This window comes from Chiloscyllium punctatum, chromosome 22 (genome assembly GCF_047496795.1).
Source record: "Chiloscyllium punctatum isolate Juve2018m chromosome 22, sChiPun1.3, whole genome shotgun sequence".
Taxonomy (NCBI): domain Eukaryota; kingdom Metazoa; phylum Chordata; class Chondrichthyes; order Orectolobiformes; family Hemiscylliidae; genus Chiloscyllium; species Chiloscyllium punctatum.
The window spans coordinates 66,923,822-66,945,922 of NC_092760.1; the positions used below are offsets into that span (position 1 = coordinate 66,923,822).

The following is a 22,101-nucleotide window of genomic DNA, read 5'->3' on the forward strand; positions in this document are numbered from 1 at the left end:
GCCAAGTGGCTTATTTCTGCTTCTACTTTGCATGTCATATGTTTGGCTGTATAGATTTCTCTTGTCACAGCTTTATTGACTTGTGTGAGATCAACACATAATTATACAGACCCATTTGGCTTTAGAACCAGAATCACCCCTTTTCCAGTTATTAATTTATTTTCAATTACCCCTAATATGTTCTTATGCTGTTTGACTATTCAAATTTACTTTCTAGCTCATCTTTGCAGATTTACAATGTAGGGTACACATATCATAAGTAAGAGGTGAATGCTGTAATGCCATCTCAAGGATGACATAAACCACGGTAGCAACACTTGAGCTGTTTGTGTATGTGAGTTCAACTATACATGAATGCATATCCCTGATACTCAGACATTCCCCATACTCTCATTATAGCCTCTCTGCAAGAATCAAATAAGAGGCAATTAGCGCTACATTGTGAGGGCAGTTTTCTACTGTTCAGTCATGCCCATGGGGAACTGAAACAGACCCAGTGCATCTAAGAGGTGAGAGAACACAGCGAATTACTCAGCTCCATTAATACAAAGCCTTTTGGATGGTAATAGCTTTAATTTACCTGGCTGCAAATTGCACAAAGTAACCTAACTAGTTCTGTTGTGCATCAAGTATTTTATAGCTGCTTCAATTCTTCATCATAAAGATTAACAGTTAGTTTAGCAAGCAGTCAATAATTAATTTCCCTGGTACAGCTAGAGCATAATAAAAACATTATGCTGCAAATGACTCCCTATAAATTCTCTAACCCTTTATTAATTTATGCCCAAACGTCGAGCTGAGGAGATTAATCATCTTCTGTTGATTTTGAAGTCATCAAAAATATGTTTAAAGATGTATATGGGAGCTCCCTATTGGCTCTGTTGGTTAAGGCAATGAGCAGTTAAGCTAATAAGGAATACTTTCGGCTTAATCCACCATGTTGAGTCAGCTGAGGCAATCAGGAAATCGACAATGTGTCTCATTCTCTATTACTGTACAGGGAACCCTTACTGGAAGAGTAAACTTGTGGACAAGTCAAGAAAAGAATGAGCTTTGTGCTTCTGATGCTATCCAAGATTTCAGTAATTGTCAATTCTGTAAGGTAACAGAAGGCAAGCCTTTTTCTCTACAGTCAGTGGGAGTGATGTTGGTCTCTAGCAATTACCTGAAATGGGCACTTTGACAATTGACAACCTATTTTATAATAATGTTAACATTGGTATGGTGTAAAACAGGCCTAGAAAATTGTTAGGAGCATGATTTAAGTTGTTGGTATTGTCACATTTCGCCTCAATATTTTCAGGAATCAGGGCAGAAGATGGGGTAAGGGGAAGAGTTCACAGAGAAAGTAAATGGCAGGAAATACTGACCCAAGAGATCCTGGATCTTGACCAGTTTGCATTCAGAACTTAGTCCAAGAGAACCCTTGAAGCTATCTCTATTCTGCTAATGTTATTTTGCCGGAGTTTCTGCTGAGGTATTATCAGCAGAACAAGAAGAGCGTTCCCGAGCTATAAGTTTGAAAATCCAGTGCAGTGAAAATTGTGAGACTTTGGCCTTCTACCAAATCAATATTGATAGTCAAATAAAACAGAAATACTGTGGATGCTGGAAATCTGAAATAAATGCAGAGAATGCTGGAGAAACTCATCAGGTCTGGCAGCATCTGTGGAGAGAGGAAAGGAGTTAAAATTTCGAGTCTGTTGTTTTGAAGAGTCATACTGAGTTCATTAACTCTGTTTCTCTTTCTGCCAGACCTGCTGGGTTTCTTCAGCATTCTCTGTGTTTGTTTCAATATTGACGTACCTTCAACTTTAACTATCAGATACCCCTGCCAATGAGGAATGTGACCAGAAGTCCATATCAGCATTTAAAGCTGAGTACGATGTGAGGTGATTTTGTTACAAATGAAGACAACCATCAGAAATAGCCATGGGGTGAAGCTGTTCTGTCACAGTGTACAACAGTCGTTAATTAGGAATGTCCAGAATTTCTCAGGTGGTTTCTAATGGTGAATTCCCCCTTGCTTGGCTTCATGTTTGGATTGAGAGTACTTTGTAAAATATATTATCCATATAAGGGTATAAAAGACTGGAAAGAGAAATTGACAAATTATTGCCCATTGCCTGAAATGACAACATCTGGAATTTCCAAGGATGAAAACCATCCTCTCCAGGCAGGTTATAGTGGTTTTCAGAGTTGAGTCTGACCCTCAGTTCAATGGGAATTGTAATTAACCAGGATAAGAAAAACTAAAAACTCACATACAAAAAAAAATTCAACATTTGGCATTCCAATGGTCTAATGAAAAGAGCAGGGCCAAGGTATTCTTTCTGCTCTTATGAATGGCACAGGTGGCACAATTGTGGATCCATGCCCTTGACAGAATGTGAGATACCTGATTACCATACAAATTGCTGCACCCTCGTCTGACACATGGAAGTTCCAAAATCCTAGTTAAATCTTCTAGAGGATATCTAGATAGAGTTAGGGGACCACTAACCTCTCATGGTTGATCACTCATGCTGACATGACAATGTTGTTCAATGTGCACTCACAGGACAGTGTAATTTGGGATATTCTCTGGTCAGCTTTCAAGGCTGTATAACCAAATGTATGCACATTCTTCATTACACAATTGTGCCTCTTGAAATTATTGTAACTTCCTCACCACCTGGACAGGATAAAAGCAAGAAGAATGTTTCCAATGACCAGGTAGCGCAGAACATGGGGGAGGAGTCACAGTCTAAGGATATAGGGTAGGCCATTTAGGATGAGATGAGGAGAAATTCCTTCATCCAGACAATAGGTAGTCTATGGAAATGTCTGTCACAAAGAACCGTTATATGTTAAAAATATTGAATGTTTGTAAACAGGAGTTAGGTCTAGTTCTTAGGCTAAAGGAATGAAAGGGTAAAAAGTGGGAACATGGAACAGAGTTGGATGATCAGCCATGATCAAATTGAATGGTGGAGCAGGCTTGATGGGCTGAATGGACTACCTCTTCTCCTATTATCCATGTTTCTATGTTTCATTACTGACAAATTTTGAATGATTAAGCTGTGAAATCTTTGACTACTCAGACAAAATATTTATCCTTGATAGAGTGTCAACAATAATCTGGTATTTTTCTCACACACATCATACCACAATCGCTCCAATCAAAATCTCTGGATTCTGGGTGGCATCCTTGCAACCTCCCTTGTACAAAATGGAGTTGCCAATGGTTTGTAGTCAGATTCAATATTAACTTGAAGGAATAATACATAATGAGAAAGCTTCTTCCATGTCTAAGTTGCTGCAAATGCTTCATCTCTATTACTACATAATGTAGTTGAATACATTGAGAGTCTATGAAGCATAGTGAACAAGTCTTTTTATCCTAACTTGCTGAATCTGCAACTGACTGCTTTTAGACCTATGGGTGATGTGTCCACTGCTACAATAATTGAAAGTTCACAATCACAATGTACTCAAAACATTATGAGATGATTGAAATCAAATGCCCGCTGTTGGTGCTCAGTCCAGCACCATGGATCTTGTTCCAAGAATTACCTTAGGTATTCATTTACTTGGGATAATTCATTTCCCATTGGTTTTAACATATCTATGAACCGTTAGTGTTTGTTATATTCCTGGGTTGTGAAAATTCTCTGATAGCTTTCAGCTTCTGCAAATTGACTGTGATTTCTGTTAGCTGGGACAATATGATCCAACAGTTTTATTGTTAGTTTTGAAAATTCACAATTGTCATTGCATGTCATGCCAGCATCTTGCAACATTTTCAAAATTCTTTTTTTCTCTTTAGCCATGTTGTTTCCTAATTGTTCCATGGATATGAACGTCATTCATGCATCACATGATATCTTCTATACCTTCTAGTATGTTGGATATCATCTGTTAGATGATCTTAAGTGTGAATGTGCCTTCAAAGGACAAACTTCTCAGATCCCCTTAATATTTTGAAAACAGGTCAATTCACCCCTTAAACTTTTAAACTGCATGTGAATATAGTGAAGTTCAGGCAAAACTCTGAGACAGTGAGTGGTAATGAACCAGATCTCATTGCTTATGAAGGTGGTGGAGGTGATCCGTGATTTCAAAAGAGAATTGGATGGGCACATGAGGGAAGTAAACTTGGAAAGTCATGGAGGTTGGAATGAGACTGACTAGATTGCTCTACAGAGATCTGTAGTTGGCTCAGTATCTGTTGAATGGTCTTCTGTGCTATAATAGCACTACAAGTTTGAGACTATCTCTATGCATCTCCCTCCTCTAACTCATGAAGACAACCTAATATAAAACTGTGCTTCCTTAATTATTTGTTTGCAAAATAGGACAGAACAGCAGTGAGAACACAAAAACATTTGATGACTCCAATTGGACCTCAGGAACTATAAGTTTGGTATATCATTTTATCTCACATCATCCTGTTAAAATTATTATTCTCCTTCATTTCCACTGACACGCCATGTAGACATCATCAATCTACTAAGAGTTTTATTTTAATTATGTGCCAATCGTTTCTTGTCTTTGTGTGCTTTTTGTTTTTGTTTTTGACATGTGGGTCATACTGCCACAACTCACTAGGATCGTGCATTGAAAACCAAGCCCCATTACTCCTGTAATCGTCACAAAAGATTTAATTAAATTATCTAAAGTCCCTAACTTATCTGACCTACAAGCCCAGGCTAAAGAAAAACACTCATCCGCTTTCTGTAATTAACAAGAAAATAGCTATTTATTGCAAACACTGGCAAAAAAAAGGTATTACAAACTGATAACGCTAAACCTATCCAGTTTAAAAGAAGAAAAAATAACTCATACACATGCACACAGATACACATAGAGACAAGGCAAGACATAAATAATATGGGTTGGAAAAATGTGAAGTACTTTTCTGGCTCTAATCTAGATTGCAGGCATCAATAAGCTGCTTCCTTCTGATGCCTTTTGGCTCTCCCAGGAAGATATAAGATGTGTTCTCACCAAAGCCTGACTTTTCATTCAGTGGTTAATGATTTGCCTTTTCATTGTGTCTGAAGATGGTTTCCCCTTTTTTTTCTCAGGGAGGCAATTTGCAACGACAAAGAGAATGGGCAGCTGCTTGGAATGTTGGGGGTGGAGACAGGTGATTTCTCCTTCACAGGATGAATGGTTCTGCTGTATTGTCCAAACGCAAACCTGTAGCCACTCACCCTGGAAATAATCAAGAAGTTGCTACTGTGCTGAATACCCCTGACCACCCACAACTGGTCCTGGTTTAAGAACCAATCCAAAGCCTCTGGCCAAAAATACCTTCAACATACACTGAGGTATCTAGCAGCATCCCCCACTGCTTGAATAAGATTACCTTGTAGATATAACACATGAGTCCCAGTAATCCTTTGTTTAAAGATGTAGAGGTGCCAGTGTTGGCCTGGGGTGAACAAAGGTAAAAATCATGCAACTTCAGTTTATAATCGTCAGTTCTAGCTATCTGACAAAGGCACAGTGCTCCAAATATTTGTACCTCCCAATAAACCTGTTTAAATGTAGTATCTTCTTCCACAGTCCATTAGTTTAAAGCAGTATCTTTACCCATTTTTAAGTCAACTAAAAGTAAATGTAGGAAAACTTGTGCAATGTTAAGCATGAAATCAATTTTTGTGTGCTTTGTAAAACCATGATTTTGGGAAATGATAAATGTAGTACTCCTTTAGAAATGCCTGAAGCAGATGTTTGGACCTTTGCATGGACAGGTTGAGGGTCCAATATCCATTGGTTTGTCTACAGCAGCTCCCAGCAACACCAGCTACACACAAGACCCAGCTTATGTACAGTCTGTGTTCCTCATACATGTAGCATGAATTGATTTAAATTTGCATATTTGTGGTTAAATGTTATAACAATATCAACTTCCATTTATATTGTGCTTTTGACCTACCACAAAATCCCAAGAAATTTCACAAATTGTGTTGAGCCATGTACAGGAATTGATGCTGAAAGCTCATTCCAAGAGTTTAGTCAAGGAGGAGGGAGAGGTGGACAGCTTTAGGAAGGAAATTCCAGAGCTTGGGGCCGATCAGCAGTGAGCTCAGTCATCAACAAAAAATGTTACTGTTGATCTCTCTCTGTGCATTCTTGGCATCTGTAACACTGCATCCTGCATTCTGTTCTATTACTCTGATGCACTTGTAGAGCTGCCTGTAGAGCACATCAGCCAACACCTTTAACTGTACCTTGGTAAACACGATAGTAATAAATCAAATCAAAATCAAATTAATAGTGGAATGCTTCAAATTGGAGATGTATACAGTAACCGGAATGAGGTAGTACAGAAATCTTGAAGGAGAAAGTGAGGACTGCAGATGCTGGAGGTCAGAGACAAAAAGTGTGGTGCTGGGAAAGCACAGCAAGTTAGGCAGCATCCGACGAACAAGAGAATCGATGTTTTGAACATGAGCTTTTCACTCTGTTCAGTTGTGCTTTTCCAGCTCCACACATTTTTAAAAAATATATTTTTATTATAAAAAAAGAAAAATGTTTCTTTTGAATATTACAACAAATACAAAACCAAGCAATTCAAACTATTATTTGAAAAGAAACCTGTTAATTACATAAATAAATAATAACTAATAACTAAGCTAAAAAAAAGGAAAATCTTAACAATGCTAATAATGATAATAACCATAACACAGCTCGGCAAAACAAAGCAATAGTCCTCGATCATCGAGGGCATAAGGTTATACATATTCATATGTTCATAGTCCCTTCCCTCTGGATACTAAATCCATTACATAGAATTGGCATGCCTATATAAAGACTCTTATTAGTATGGTGGACAAATTTGTATCCAAATAGTCCAAAAAGGGCCACCACATCTTATAGAAATTCTCAGTTTTATGGTGCACCATATTCACAAGAAAGTCCTCAGGCCTGTGCTCCATGATTAGCTTACGCCAATCATGGATTTTACAACACCCACCCTCATAGAATGTTTGTCTTGGCACAAAAAGTGACGATACTGAAAAACCTGTTTTTTTGTGTGCCACCAATGAAAGTGAATTAACAAAACCAAGAATAGATACTGGGGTCCTTCTCCACCTCTGTCCCCAAGGCCTCCTCTATTTCGCCTACCACAGCGCTCCAGTGTGCCCAAAGTCTGTGGCAGGACCAAAAACAATGAGTGAGGGTGCTCATGCTCACTTTACATTTAGGACAGATTGGAGATACTCTCGCTTTAAATTTAGTGAGGCGGTCTGGGGCCACATGGATCCTGTGGAGAATCTTCAATAGCAAGGCGTAGGTCCTGTTGCAAATCAAGATCCTTCTTGCATTTTTCTAGATATTCTCCCATATTTCAGAAGAGATCTCAACATCCAACTCCCTCTCCCTTATCCTACAAAGCCGTTCGGTCTCATCCGAGTGACACTCTCCCAATAGATGATTAGCGTTACTAACAGGTAATGTACCATCAGCACTCAACACTCCCTTCTCCATGTCAGATCTATAAGAATTGATTAGAAGTGTGGTTTCTTTTTGTATGAAGTTTCTAATTCGAAAGAACTGGAAGAGGTCCCTACTGGGCAATTCTTCTTTCCAGGCCAGCTGGTCAAAAGACATCGGTATGTCTACTTTGAATAAATCACCCAGGCAAGATACACCCTTAGCTGCCCATAGTGTAAACCCAGAGACTATCATCTCTGGCTGAATGCTTGACAGAGCAGTTGTAGGTGTCAAAAATGATGTTTTGGCAATATCGGTCTCATCTTGATGCATTGCCCTTCACACCTTGACAGTGTTGATGACTATTGGGCTATGGCAATATTCCTTAACTGTTCTCACTTTGTCTAAGATCAGCAGGCTAATAAGGGGGCACCTTGCCTGAGTTGCTTCGATGTCCAACCAAAGTGAGTGAGGGTCCCTCTGGGTCCAATCATTCACGTAAGATAGCAATGAGCTTAACTGATTGTTTTGATATCTAGAAGGCCCACTCTTCCCAGTCTGTAAGGTAACTGCAATTTAGTCAACTTAATTAGGGGCCGCTTGCGATACCAGATAAAAGAACTACACCAGCCATTCGGTCTTCTAAATATTTGCTTAGTAAAAAGCAGCGGAAGCATTCACTTAGGATACAATAGGTGGGACACAATGTTCATTTTAACGAGGGCTATCTGACCTAACCAAGAGATCAGAAGCATCTCCCATCTACAAAGGTCCTGCTTGATTCTGTTGAATAAAGGGCAAAATTGGCTTTAAATAGCCAATCAAAAACAGGAGTAATAAATATACTTAAGTAGAGAATGCACTCCCGTAACCATCTAAAGGGGAACCGAGATCCTCCCTCAGGATCAGGCACTCTTGGGAGACCACCTTTGGACATGGCCATTGACTTCGCAAAGTTGATCTTATACCTTGAGAAGCCACCAAATAAATTGATGCATTAATTCAGGTCTAACACTGACACTGTTGGGTTTGATAAGAAGACAAGAACCCCATTCACATACAGTGCGATCTTATGTCACTTCGTCCCCACTTCTGGAGAGGTGACATTGGGATCCCTGCATATTGCCTCTACCAGCGGTTCGATCACCAATGTGAAAAGCAATGGTTATGTGGGACAGCCCTGTCAACTGCCCCTACAAATATTAAAATTGCTTGACCATACACTATTGGTGAGGACTGAGGCACAAGGATCAGTATACAAAACCTTGACCCATCTGATGAAGGTCTCTTCCATGCCAAATCACTTCAAAGTATGAAAAAAATATAGCCACTCGACCCTGTCAAATGTCTTTTCCACATCTAAGGAGATCACCAATCCCTGTACCAACTGCTGTTGACATATTTGAATCATGTTAAGTAATCTGCTGACATTATCTGTCGATCTGCAACTTTTTATGAATCCTGTCTGGTCCTCCTTAATAATGGAGGGAAGTACAGTTTCGAGCCTTAATACCAGAGTCTTAGATAGGATTTTGAAGTCAACATTCAGGAGTGAAATGAGTCTATAGGAAGCACAGCCTTTCTTTTTTAAGAATGAGAGAGATGTTCGCCTCTCTTAGAAATGGTGGGAGAAGGCCACGTCTATGTTAGTCATTAAACATACTAAGCATCAGCCCTGACAATATACTTATAAATTCCTTATGGAACTCACTGGGGAGCCTGTCAGGACCCGGCACCTTTCCATTCTTGAGCTGCCTCACAGCCTCCTGCACCTCTTGTTCTGACAATGGGGCGTTAAGGAGAGACTCTTGTTTAGGGGTCACTCCCAGAAGGTCCAAATTCTTTAAAAACGACTCCACCCTAACCCGCCCACTCTCACAGCTTTCAGATTGGCATAATTCAGAGTGAAATTTCCGGAATGCTGCACTCATTCTTTTAGAATTGTAGGTCAAATTTCCAGTGTCCTTTGTGATCGAGGCAATGGCTTGGGGAGCATTCCTTTTCCTTGCAAGGTATGCTAGGTACTTGCTCGGCTTATCCCCATGCTTAAACAGCCTTTGACTTGCCAATGTAAGCTCCCTCTCGGCTGTCCATGTGAGCATGGAGTTCAGAGTAGATTGAAGTGCTGTGATCGTCTGCAGTTTAACCAGCGAGGGCTTGTCAAAATATGCCTTTTCAGCTACTTTCAGACACTTCTCGAGCAAGCTTTGCTGCTTACCCATCTGTCACTTCTTACTGGCTGAATAGGAAATAACCAAGCCCTAGCATAGGCATTAGCTGTTTCCCAAAGAATGGATGGACTACTGGCTGAGCCTGAATTAATATCTAAAAAGGCCCTGAACTCAGTAGAAAAGAATTCAATAAACTTGCTATCCTTGAGGATGAAGGAGTCCAGTCACCATTGCCTCGAGCTTACCGCCATATCCTTACTCTCAACCATTAAATACACTGGCGCATAATTGGAAATAGTGATATTGCCAATTGTACATGGTGCCACAGGGCCCAGATGTGCTGCAGGGATCAGAAAAAGATCAATCCTGGTATGGCATTTACGTGGGTTCGAAAAAAACGTGAGGTCCCTGCCAGTAGGGTGAAGGTGCATCCAAACATCTGCCAACCCTAATTCAGCACACAAATCCCTTAATTGTTTAAAACACAAATAAGATATCAGCGGGCCTTTGAGCAATTTGTCTACTGTCAGGTCTGTGAGACAATTGAAATATCCTCCTATGATGATATGTTGAGATGCAAGGTTAATGAGGCGAGAAAGTGCGTCTGTCAATAATTTAAGGGGGTGGGCTGGGGGACAGTCAACATTTAAGATCCTGTATTCTTCCCCACGTATCAAAGCTTTTAAGGATTACAAATCTCCCGTGTGTGTCTTTAATGCACTCTAATAACTTAAATGGGAGATTCTTTCTAACTAAAATGGCCCATGGAAGATGAAAATTAAACCTGGTCTTACCCATTCAGTTGCAGCTTCAAATGCTCTGCATCATCCATGTGTATTTCTTATAGTAAGGTAACATCCACCCTCTCCCCCTTAAGGCTGAACTTTCTTCCTCATGACAGGTGAATGACTCCCTTAATATTCCAGGTGCACCACTTAAACATATCCTTAGCGATAACCTTCCATAGCACCACCGAGACTCCAGAAAAGAAGAACTCGAACTACAGATCACTGAGCTTTAATGCAAAAGAATCCACAAAACCCAAAAGCTACGCAGACTAAAATAACTCCAGCCAACTAATCTACAAAATGTACAAAATCTATGTACAGCAAAAACACAAAAACAAAAAATCGCCAAAGGCACTGATTGGAGGAACTTACCTTCCCATTCAAAGGAGGTATTTACATATCCCACAACACTACTAACCATCCCTACTGCCCTCTCAGCTCCTAACAGCTATCGTCATACTATATATACCGACCATCCGGTAGAGAAAAAAATACACCCAAGAACAAGGTTAATACTATAGACAAGAAAACTAAAAATAAATACGTCACCCATCCCTTAACATAACTTCCCTTCCCTTCTCAGCCTCCAAACTAAGGAACTCTGGAACCACTTCTCTAAGAACTCCACCAGCTGCTCACCTTCCATCCCCTCCAGTATGCCAACAATGTGCAGGTTCTTTCTTCTGCCCCTGTTTTCGAGATCATCTACCAGATCCAACAGACTGTGGATCTGTGTTCTCAGGGCTTCAATCCAGTCTTGGAGGAGTCAGTCTCTGCCTCTACCCCTGCAGCCCAAGTCTTGCAGCATAGCAGATACAGGAGTCAATCTCTCTTCAATTTTTCTTCCTGGATCTGCTTCGCCAGGATCTCGCGAGATTTGGCCAGCTGTTGGCAAGCACTCAACCAGTGCTGCTTCAGGGGGTTGGACCGTGGCCCCGGCTGTGGGTGAGCTTCCTCCTTTCTTCGGCATTCTCCAGTTGCAAGGACAAAGGTAAATAGATTTTTTTCAGGTTTCTAGCTACTTTACTGTGGTTTTACTCACAGTAAAGTGTTTGGGAGGGGTCCTGTATCTTCGGTTTGGTGTTGCTGAATGGAGCCCAGCAAATGCGATCCTAACAGGACGCTGCCATCTTGGGAGAATGTGCAAACTCCACACAGACAGTTGCCCGAGGCTGGAATCAAACCCAGGTCCCTGGCGCTGTGAGGCAGCAGTGCTAACCACTGAGCCACCATGCCACCCCAGTGTTTATTGCATTTCAACAATGACTAAATTTCTCCAGCTGTGAAACATTTTAGGATGTCGAGGGCACCACATAAATGCAAGTTGTTTCTTTTGTTAGACTACAACACACCATATAAAATGCATGACAAAGCGTCAACATTTCTTCCATTTATTTAGTAGAATTACCAGAAGTATAATGATTATCCATGTGATTTCAATACATTCTCTCTTTGTGGTTGATTGTGATTGGATCAGACCACTGTGAAAATAAGAAAAACACTGATTGCATTACAATAATTTCAGAAGGTTGCACAGAGAAAGATCTTGAAACTTGAAGCAGCAATCATTAAATCATTATTTCTAGTCAGTGCTAAACCAACACAGGAGATGATGAGGCACTAGGCAATACTTATCTAACTGCGAGATAATGGGGCCAGGATTTCTTTGTTTAGCCTTTTCAGTCTAAGTTAACTTTCTTTTTTTCCTTTTTTATTATTCATGCAGTAGCAATAAATTGTAGCCAGTATTCTGCAGTGCCCAGTAACAGTGTTATCTGTAATTCAGTTCTGTTCAGTCAGCAAGTTTTTAATCAAGGTGGGATCAAAGCACTGGGATTAAACTCTTGAGATCAGCAGCAGCTTTGCTGCTGCAACTATATTTGGTTGAAGTGCTCTGAGCTAAGGATTCTTTCATGACTTCACTTTTCAATAGCTCGTTCACCAAATATTCAGAATCACATATGCAGAGTAAAAATGCTTCCAAATTTCAAAATTGCCTATGATTTTACCAGAAAGGTTAACTGTGTTTGTGAAGTTTTGTTTTTAAACTTCGTAATTCGTCCTGTCACTTGCCCTCATCATATGACATCATCTGGTGGGCAGCAAGTCCTGTCCAGTTAAACAAATCCAATTACAAAAGCTTCTTAAAAGCTTTCTATTTATATTTAAGCAGAGATGACTCAATCTAAAATAAACACATTTTAATTTTTACTTTCCAGCACAAGCCTATAATTAAGTTAGAGTATAGTTAAGGTACACACAATTTCCTGGGGGGATAGTTTTTATGAAGTGAAACATAAACATGATTTCAGCTTTGAAGTTTGCAGTTTAAGTTCTGATTGATGATGGTGGGGTTGTCAAGGATTCAAATACATTTTTATTACTTCTAATTTTACTCCATGCAGACACGCTGCTCCAAACAGAACCTGCAGCCTACTTTTACTGAATTCCACAGACAGCAAATTCATGGGATCCCACACTCTAATGTTTCTATCAATTTGAGTTGGCATCTTTCACATAATAAAACACCCTGAGTCATTTTATAGAAGCATGGCCAGAAAAAAAATTAACACTGAGACGTGTGAGGAGATATTAGGATGGACGATCATTTGCTTGTTGAAGGAGTTAGATCTTAAGGATCATGTTAAAGAAGGAGTTCAGGGTCTAGGGAGCTGAAGACATGGTCAACAATGGTAGAATGATAAAAATTTGTGACCACAACGGAAAGACTCAGTGAAATCAGAGCAAGTTAGTGCAGGAGGGCATTACAGAACTAAGGAGACATGAGGCCACAGAGGAACTTGAGAATGAAAAGAAACATGTGTAATGGGTGAATGGAACAAGGGCCAAGTTAGAATAGGGACAGCAGAGTTTGGGAAGACTTCTCGTTCATGGAAGGTGGACGGCTGGAGACAAACAAGAAATGCAGTGGAATTGGCGAGTCTAGAGGCAATAAAATCCAGGCTCTGTTAAACTTCAACAACCTCTGGCTGAGCATCAAGAAGACTGAAGCCACTGTTTTCAGCTCTTCCACGGACTCTGTTCTATCATTGTATGTTGTTGTCCTTGCTGTACAGTTAATAATCTCACCACCTGTTCGATCTCCAGCTGGTGTTTCTGATCCAAGTGCTCTCCAACACAGAGACCACCCCCATCATGTTATACATTCTGCCTCAGGATGTATGGGCTTGGAACAAGTGCACTGAATATAGATTCTGCACATTGATACTGGAGCTTAAGGGTTAAATGTTGTCCAGTTGGATATGTGAACCTTGCATCCCTTCGCAGTATAGAAAAGTCCAGAAGATCATGCCATTATCTTATTGAAGTCTTTAAAATGCATAAAGGACTTAATGGGGTAGAGTGAAACTACTCGCTTTGGTGGGCGAGGGTCTGACCATGACCATGGGGGCATAATCTTAAAGCTACAACTTAATAATTCAAGGTTGATGCCAGGACCCACTTCTTCATACAACTGGATAGGGTGGAATTTAAATCCTTTGAGCAGAGATGTTTGGCCATGGGAAATTGCCTGTAAAATCCAGAGATGTGCAGGCTGGATGGATTAACTAAGGGAAATGCAGGGCTATAAGGTAGGGGGTGGATCTGTGTGAGATGTTCTTCAGAGGGTTGATGTGATTCAATGGGCTGATTGGCCTGCTTCTACACTGAAGGGATTCTGTGATTCATTCAGGTCTCATTCTATGAGCTAAGCAGAAAAATCGAAGCTGACAGTTTAGTGCAGTGCTGAAGGAGTGCTGCCCTGTTGGACGTTTGATTAAGATCATAAAATGAAGCCCTGCATACCCTCTCTGGTAATAAACAAGATCCATGGCAGTAAGGGCAGGGGAATTATCCCTGGTCAATATTTACTTTCTAACCTATATCATTACGAACAGATTTTCTGTTTTTCTACATCATTCCACTTGTGGGAGCTTGTGTATAAATTAGCCGCTGTGCTTCTTACAATACAAGAATGATGCACTTCAAAGTAGTTTACTGTTTGTAAAGCACTTTGTCTCTTGATATTGAAAGGTGCTATACAAATTTATGTAAGGTTTAAGATGACAGAAACCTGAGGGACAACCTTTTCGCAAAGAGGGTGGTGCATATATGAAACAAGCTGCCAGAGGAATTGGAAGAGACAGGTACTATTACAACATTTAAAAGATATTTGGACAGGTACATGCATAGGAAAGATTCAGATGGATATGGGCCAAATGCAGGCAAATGGGACTAGTTCAGAATAGGAAAACTAATTGGCATGGACGGGTTGGGCCGAAGGGCCTGTTTCCATACTGTATGACTCTATAATTCTAAACTTGAAAAGTGTGGCACTGGAAAAGCACAGCAGGTCAGGTAGCATCCGAGGAGCAGGAGAATTGAAGTTTCGGGCATATGCCCTTCATCAGGAATGACGAAACATTGATTCTCCTGTTCCTCAGATGCTGCCTGATCTGCTGTGCTTATCCAGCGACACACATTTCGACCCTGATTTCCAGCATCTGCAGTCCACACTTTCTCCTGGGATTCTAAGGGGAAGTTTTACTTTATGTTGCTACAGCTGGAAATTGACTGCACAGCAGGTAATGGATAAAGCTTTTGGCATAGTTGCTAATTTCATGAATACTAACAACTTGCTTTCTTAAAAATAAAGGATCGCTTGGCATTGATCTTCTTTCTTCCAAAGAAGTTCTTTTTCATTTTCAATCTCATTTGGCCCAATTCAAATGCTTTGTAGTTCAGTGCCTGAAACATCTAAAACATCGAACAAGCAGAAGAGCAGCTGGTTTTGTTTCACAGCATCTCTTTGGCAAACAGATTGTAACTTTTCCCTAGCGTCTTCAATTCCAATGCAATATCGCTTCAACGTTGCTCCATCGCTGGGACATTGAAAGGGTTAATGACAGGAATCCATTGCAATTTAGCAATTCCAATTCCTTATCAGGGAAATGCAGGTTTTCAGAATTTGATCTCTCTGACCTTGACATTCTCACTGCAATGAGAAAACCAGAAAATTGAGCTGTAGTTGGTTGGGAGGAAGATTACATTAAAGGTAACTCCACATCCAACGTCAAACCCATCTTAGGCCTCCTTTTTACAGACTCTACCAAATTTACAGATTGCTTATATTTACAGTTGTGTTTTCCAGGATCTTAAAACGAGTTTAACAGTTAATGTAAGAAAATGATGTGGTCAGGTTACTTGTTTTCAGCCTGGAATGAATTATGATGTGACAAACAGGGCAATTTTTGCCAAATTCGGTCAGGTACAACAGTCTCACCTGTTGCACTCATGGATTGCAATGCTCCACATTGCCATAATGTTGCCCATAAATGCAGACTTCTTTATTTCATACAAGGTTGTGGTTTCGCCAATGGCAAAATGGCAATGGAAGATGAGCTTTGGAGATCTGACAAACACATCCTGAACACGGCATGGCTTCAAATATGAGACTGAGGTTAACAAATAGCCCAGGGGCCCGGAGGCAAATGGATTCACTATCTGCCTCAATATTGCTCATACTTCAGATAAGACAGGTTGAAGAGGACCATTCCCAACTTGTGCCTCCCTCTCAACCATGCTGCCACTAGAAGAATTCCTAAGGGCAACAAATGACTATTTGGAGAGATCTAGGGCCTGGACCCCAGGCTACAAAGTCCTGAAATTAAGAGGATAACACTGGAGTATGTCAAAAGCTATGGAAACTTCGAGGAGTGCTTCAATGTTTATTGGGAATATTTTGACCATTTGAGGAGATCACTGGAAATGTATTCAGTATACACAGGCAATGCCAGAAATATATTAACATATACAAGATAGTCCAAATAAAAATACAATTGAAAATCATAGGAATTGATAGCTGTTATTTTACAGTAAGCATCACATTTCATAGCAAAACCTGTACCTTCCATCAGAATTTGAATGTCGACAGAATTTTACACCACTTCTACAAACTTCACAACTTAAATGTGTTCCGTGATAATACAGCACTAAGGAAGTTCAAATAACAGAATTGGACAATAAACAGAGACTTTTCAGATTCTCCATTATCACTCGATGAGAAAAGTAAGAATTATGCTTGATCCAATACAGATGAAAGTACTAACAATTACATTACGACATCATTATGTTGGAAGATTGATTGTGATTTGCTACTTACCTGTCTAGTTCATTCATTAATTTCTCTGGCTGGGAGAATGGCCAGAAAAGGACTGGGAGCCAAACCCTGTTCAGAAACAACAGTAGCTGAGAAGTGTAATCAAGGAATGATGGTTAAACAAAAAACTCTCTCTTACATTAATTTCCATGTTCTCTAAGTTACTAATCTAGCTGATGAGCCACAGAAAATCCTGGAACAAACAGCCGAAATGGAATGCTTCTGTTTCGCTAAGGTCTTTTGATGGCATCAATGGCTCAGTGGATAACAGACTTGCCTCTGGGTCAGAAGATTCTGGACTTAAGACCCATCCTGATATCTTGAGAGAAATTGCCAGATCGTACTGACATTGGGAACAGAGATGGATGAAGCCCCAAAATACTGGCATTAGTTGGCATGCTTGTTTCCTGGTTGCACGCACAGCATAACCCACAAGGCAGATAATCGATTGGGTTCACTAATAACCTGTTGAGCAAGGGTTCACTGGAAGTTCCCAGTCAGCCTCTAGTTTCTTGATGCAGTGTAGGTAGGGTAGGGGAGCAGTGGGGATCAGTTCAGTTGCTTGGAACTACAACCAATGGCAATCCAGGGAACCAATATTCCTGGTAGACCTGCAAGCCCTGGATGTGGGTGTTGCTAAAGGTCTGCTTGTAAATCAGTGGCCAGGCTACATTTTCTGCTTTTTCATTTATAAAAAAGTGGCTGAGAATGTTGAAGTGCAGTTGTAGTGCTGCCTGCTATTTCTCTCAAACTGAATAACTTTCCAATTTTTTGAGTCTGACTGCCACCCTTAATTAGATGGGGTTCCTGTCTTCATGCCAATTAACGGGGCATCTTTGTGAAATTCACAGGTCAATGATTGCTTCCCCACCTCATTGCACAGAAGGTTTTGGGACCTGGAAAAAGTGCAAACCCCTCTCTCCTGCTTCTGAACAGACAAATCTATCTTTGAGCATGTTTCCAGGCTGACCCTCCCAGAACAGAACTGAGGGAGTGCCGTACTCTTTCAGCTCTCAACCTGAGCAACCTTAATTAAAACATCCAGAGAGAAGGGTTTTACTCTTTCCAAACATTTCACACCAGTTCCTGCATCCAATGAGAATTCCAGCCAGACACTTTGCAATCAAAAATGTAATGGCCAGTTTACACACAACTGTGCCATAAAAATAGTAATATGACAACAACTAGTTTATTTATTTTTCACGATGTTGGCTGATGGATGAATATTGCCCAGAAACTGAGGAGAACACCAATGCTTTGGACTTATTCTGCAAATTTAGTGGTATGATGAAGCACTTGCATTTCACACCAACGTTGCACTTATTTAACAACTGTCCTTAATGTAGAAAATGATGTTATCTAAATCTGTAAAATGTCCGGGAGTTGTGCTAAAATCTGAATAAATGTTATTAAGGCCCTGCAGCACATGTTAAGCTCCTACATGATGTATGTAAGTGGCCTAGCGCTCATCTTAAAACATTGGCTATCATCCAAAACAATTCTCAAATGCTTCCCCTCTCCTACTACTGGGAAACACCAATTGAAAAGGAAACCAAAGTTTCCAATAAGTATTTTCTCTTTACAGAGGACACAAATGCTTCAATTAATGTATACCTGTGCTTTAGACATCATTCTGGAGGTGATGACAATGTTGGTAGCATCTTGTCCCTGTTCTTTTAGAACTTTTGCATAATTGGCTCTGATCTCCACTCTTTGACGACTCGCTGTCAGAATGAGAAAAAAACTAGTGGTTGGTGAATGTTACTATTCTTTCTTAGAAACTAATTCCATCAACAGCTATAATAGGTACTCACATCTGAACATATTAGATATGCACATAATAAAAGTGTCAGTAGAGTATGTAGTAGGAATTAAACTATTGTCAAGTTTTGCATTTCCAACGATTTCCAGTTAAATCCAGAGGACAAGTATTTTATTGAACAATATAAGGGTGTAATGAAGAAACATTTGACAATCACATTTATACCATATAAACAGTAGCAACAATTTGAATTTACATAGTTCCTTTAATGCAATGAAGCATACTGAAGTACTTCATAGGAGCATTGTCAAAAAATGTGAAGCCAAGTGTGAGAACAACATGTGATTTTACTTGTGTGTTTTGTGTGTTAAGAAGGGGGAGTCATGATTTTAGCTTTCTTGACATTGAGGAGCTTGGCATTTCTTAATGTGGTCTTGTGACCATGGGGTTAAGAGGTGAATAGTTCAGTGCAGTAATAAAAAAAACTACACTGTTGCCCAGTGATAGGGGTCCTGGAACACACAGAGGCAGAACGATCCAAAAGGTCAGTCAGTCTGTGTATGTGTGTTTGCAAGAGAACAGGCTGAAGTGTTAAATGCTGTAGTGAGAAATGTGGAGGGAAAAGAACATCTCGGGGAAACTGAATTTTGTAAACTTCTGTTTTCTCTGAAGTTAAAATAATAGAATTTATCTTGCAGTTTATTTTAGGTGTCTCAGGGAGAGATTCCAGCTTAAAGGAAAAGCATTAGATGAATATGCAGAAACTTGCTGAGAGGAAACCCAATGCAGTGTACCAACCTGTGCGAGAAACCTTAATATGGAGTTAGGGATAACTTTTCACTGGAGTGCTTGGTATTTGTAAGAATATGCACTACCAGAAGGAGGTGGATGCTTTGGAGAGGGTACAGTAAAGGTTTACCAAGATGTTGCCTGGTGTTGGGGGTATTAGCTATGAAGAAACATTGGATAGACTGGGTTTGTTTACACTGAGACACAGAAGGTTGAGAGGCGACTTGATAGAAGTTTATAATATTGTGAATGGTATGGGTAGAGTGGAAAGTATGGGAATTTTCCCCAGGATGTAGGGGTTGCAGGTTCAAGGTGTGGCAGGGGAAATTTAAAAGAGTTTGTGAGGCAATTTCTTTCACACAAAGAGTGGCGAGTGCCTGGAACATGCTACCAGAAGAGGTGTGGAAGCAGACACTACAGCAGCATTCAAGAAACACCTGGATGAATACATGAATAGGAAGGGAACAGAGGGATATGGATCCTGTAAGTGAAAACAGTTTTAGTGTGGAAGGGCAAAATGTGTCAGCGCAGGCTTGGAGGGCCGAAGGGCCTGTTCCTATGCTGTATTATTCTTTGTTCTTTGATCTTTAATGTTGCCCTGATAAAAGAAATTATGTAAATTTGAATTATTTTCTGATACCTGTAATAAAATCTTTACTGTTTTTTCTAGTGTAATATACCGGTAGTTCTCCTATAACGCACATTTTTAAAATGTGATTTGACTGTAATATGATTAGTGAATTGTGGTCTTTATTTATGAAACAAACTCCTGTTCACTGTTACGTGATTCCATCCCCGGCACTTAACTGAACAGCAAAGTACCGGCCTCAGGATCCTCTATCTGCAAAATGCACATTCAGTGTATTCAGCTAAAACAGCAATGCAATCAGCGCTGCAAGTCTTGAAACTTAATTTGAAACTGGCAATAGTCTACATTTAAAAGGAGCTTTATTTCAAACCCAGAGAGAATCTTGAAGAAGCTGGACTTCTGCATCAGAATCATGTGGTCAGTCGGTTTACGCGCTTTCTGCTGGAGAGTTTTGCGAAAGGCACAGTGCTGTACTCAATGATTTCAGTTAAAATCACACAACACCGGGTTATAGTCCAACAGGCTTATTTGGAAGCACAAGCTTTCGGAGCACTGTTCCTTCATCAGGTAGCTCGTGGAGCCAAATCATAGGACACAGAATTTATAGCAAAAGATCATGGTGCAATACAACTGTTGCGATATATTGAACAAACCTAGATTGCTGTTATGTCCTTCATCTTTTAGAATGGGTTGCAGGTTTCGATTCATTAATATGTAAATCTCAGAACTTCCCTAGATTCCCAACATTCCCTAGATAATTGAAGGTTTTATAAAAAAACGGTGACATTTTAGCTCAGACAATGTGTTAAAGGTGTGAGGTTAGAGTCTGTCTGTATTCCAATCTTGAGTCAGACCGGTTCTATTTCCAAAGTTAGAATTTATAAAATGTTAGGTCAGTGATGAGTGACCTAGAGGTCAGTGGTGAGTGGTGTCCTGCAGGGTTCTATTCTTGGCCCTCTGCTCTTTGTAGATTTTATAAATGACTTGAGGGATGGATTAGTAAATTTGCCGATGGTACAAAGATTGGAGGTGCCATTGATAGTATCGAGTGCTTTTGCAGGCTTTAGCACGACATAGACAGGATGCAGAGCTGGGCTGAGAAATAGCAGATGGAGTTCAACCTGGATAAATGCAAAGTGATGCATTATGGAAGGTTGAACTTGAATGCTGAGTATAGGATTAAAGACAGAATTCTTGGCAGTGTGGAAGAACGGACGGATCTTGGTGTCCTAGTGCATAGACCCCTTAAAGTTGCCACCCAAGTGGATAGGGTTGTTAAGAAAGCATATGATATTTTGGCTTTCATTCACAGGGGCATTGAGTTAAAGAGCCGCAAGGGTTTGCTGAAGCTTTACAAGTCCCTGGTGAGACCACACTTGGAATATTGTGTCCAGTTCTGGTTGCCCTATTGTAGGAAAGATACAGAGGTTTTGAAGAGGGTGCAAAGAAGGTTTACCGGGATGCTGCCTGGACTGGAGGGCTTGTCTTATGAAGAGAGGTTGACTAAGCTCGAACCTTTTTCTCTGGAGAGAAGGAGGAAGAGAGGTGACCTGATCGAGGTATACAAGATAATGAGAGGCATGGATACAGTCAATAGCCAGAGACTATTCCCCAGAGCAGGATTGACTGGCATGAGGGTCATTGTTTTAAAATATTAGGAGGAAGGTATGGAGGAGACGTCAGAGGTAGGTTCTTTATGCAGAGTTGTGAATGCATGGAATGCGTTGCCAGCAATGGTGGTGGAAGCAGAGTCATTGGGGGCATTTAAGCGACTGCTGGACATGCACAGGGACAGCAGTGAATTGAGGGGTGCATTGGTTAGGTAATTTTATTTTAGCTTAGGAATAATCCTTGGCACAACATCATGGGCCGAAGGGCCTGTTCTGTGCTGTACTTTTCTGTGTACTATGTTCTATGTTCTATGTTACATAGATTGACTGCCTACAGATTGCATGTTTTATGAAGAAAATAAAATGTATCTGCAAATAGAATTCTGCATTGAAAGAAGTTCTGAGATTTACATATTAATGAATCGAAACTTGCAACCCATTCTAACAGATGAAAGATTTAACAGCAATCTAGGTTTGTTCAATATATCACAACAGTTGTATGACACTGATCTTTTGCTATATCTTCTGTGTCCTATGATCCGGCTCCACTACCTACCTGATGAAGGAGCAGCGCTCTGAAAGCTAGTATTTCTAAATAAACCCGTTGGCCTCTAATCTGGTGTTGTGTGATTTTTAACTTTGTCCACTCCAGGTCAACAGCAGCACCTCTACATAATGATTTTAGTGTTAAAGTGTTAAATTTACTATATTATTTTATTATAATGATTTAAAGATTTATTTCGACTGCGCTACTACTACTTTTGCTTTGATTTTGACTGGTACATTTGGTGGTTTGCCCCAAGC

At 40.2% G+C, this 22,101-nt stretch overlaps 1 protein-coding gene across 1 annotated transcript in view; it reads right to left on the bottom strand.

Moving 5' to 3' along the window:
• The window catches only part of LOC140493745 (doublecortin domain-containing protein 1-like), a 621,788-nt gene that overhangs the window by 62,615 nt on the left and 537,072 nt on the right, over nucleotides 1–22,101 (bottom strand). The window contains exons 38-40 of the mRNA XM_072592573.1: nucleotides 18,162–18,271; nucleotides 16,551–16,616; nucleotides 11,796–15,383 (exon numbers count right to left, since the gene is read on the bottom strand). Of these exons, the coding sequence (XP_072448674.1) occupies nucleotides 16,560–16,616; nucleotides 18,162–18,271 (167 nt within the window). The 3' untranslated portion in view covers nucleotides 11,796–15,383; nucleotides 16,551–16,559. The remainder of the gene's footprint in view (nucleotides 1–11,795; nucleotides 15,384–16,550; nucleotides 16,617–18,161; nucleotides 18,272–22,101) is intronic.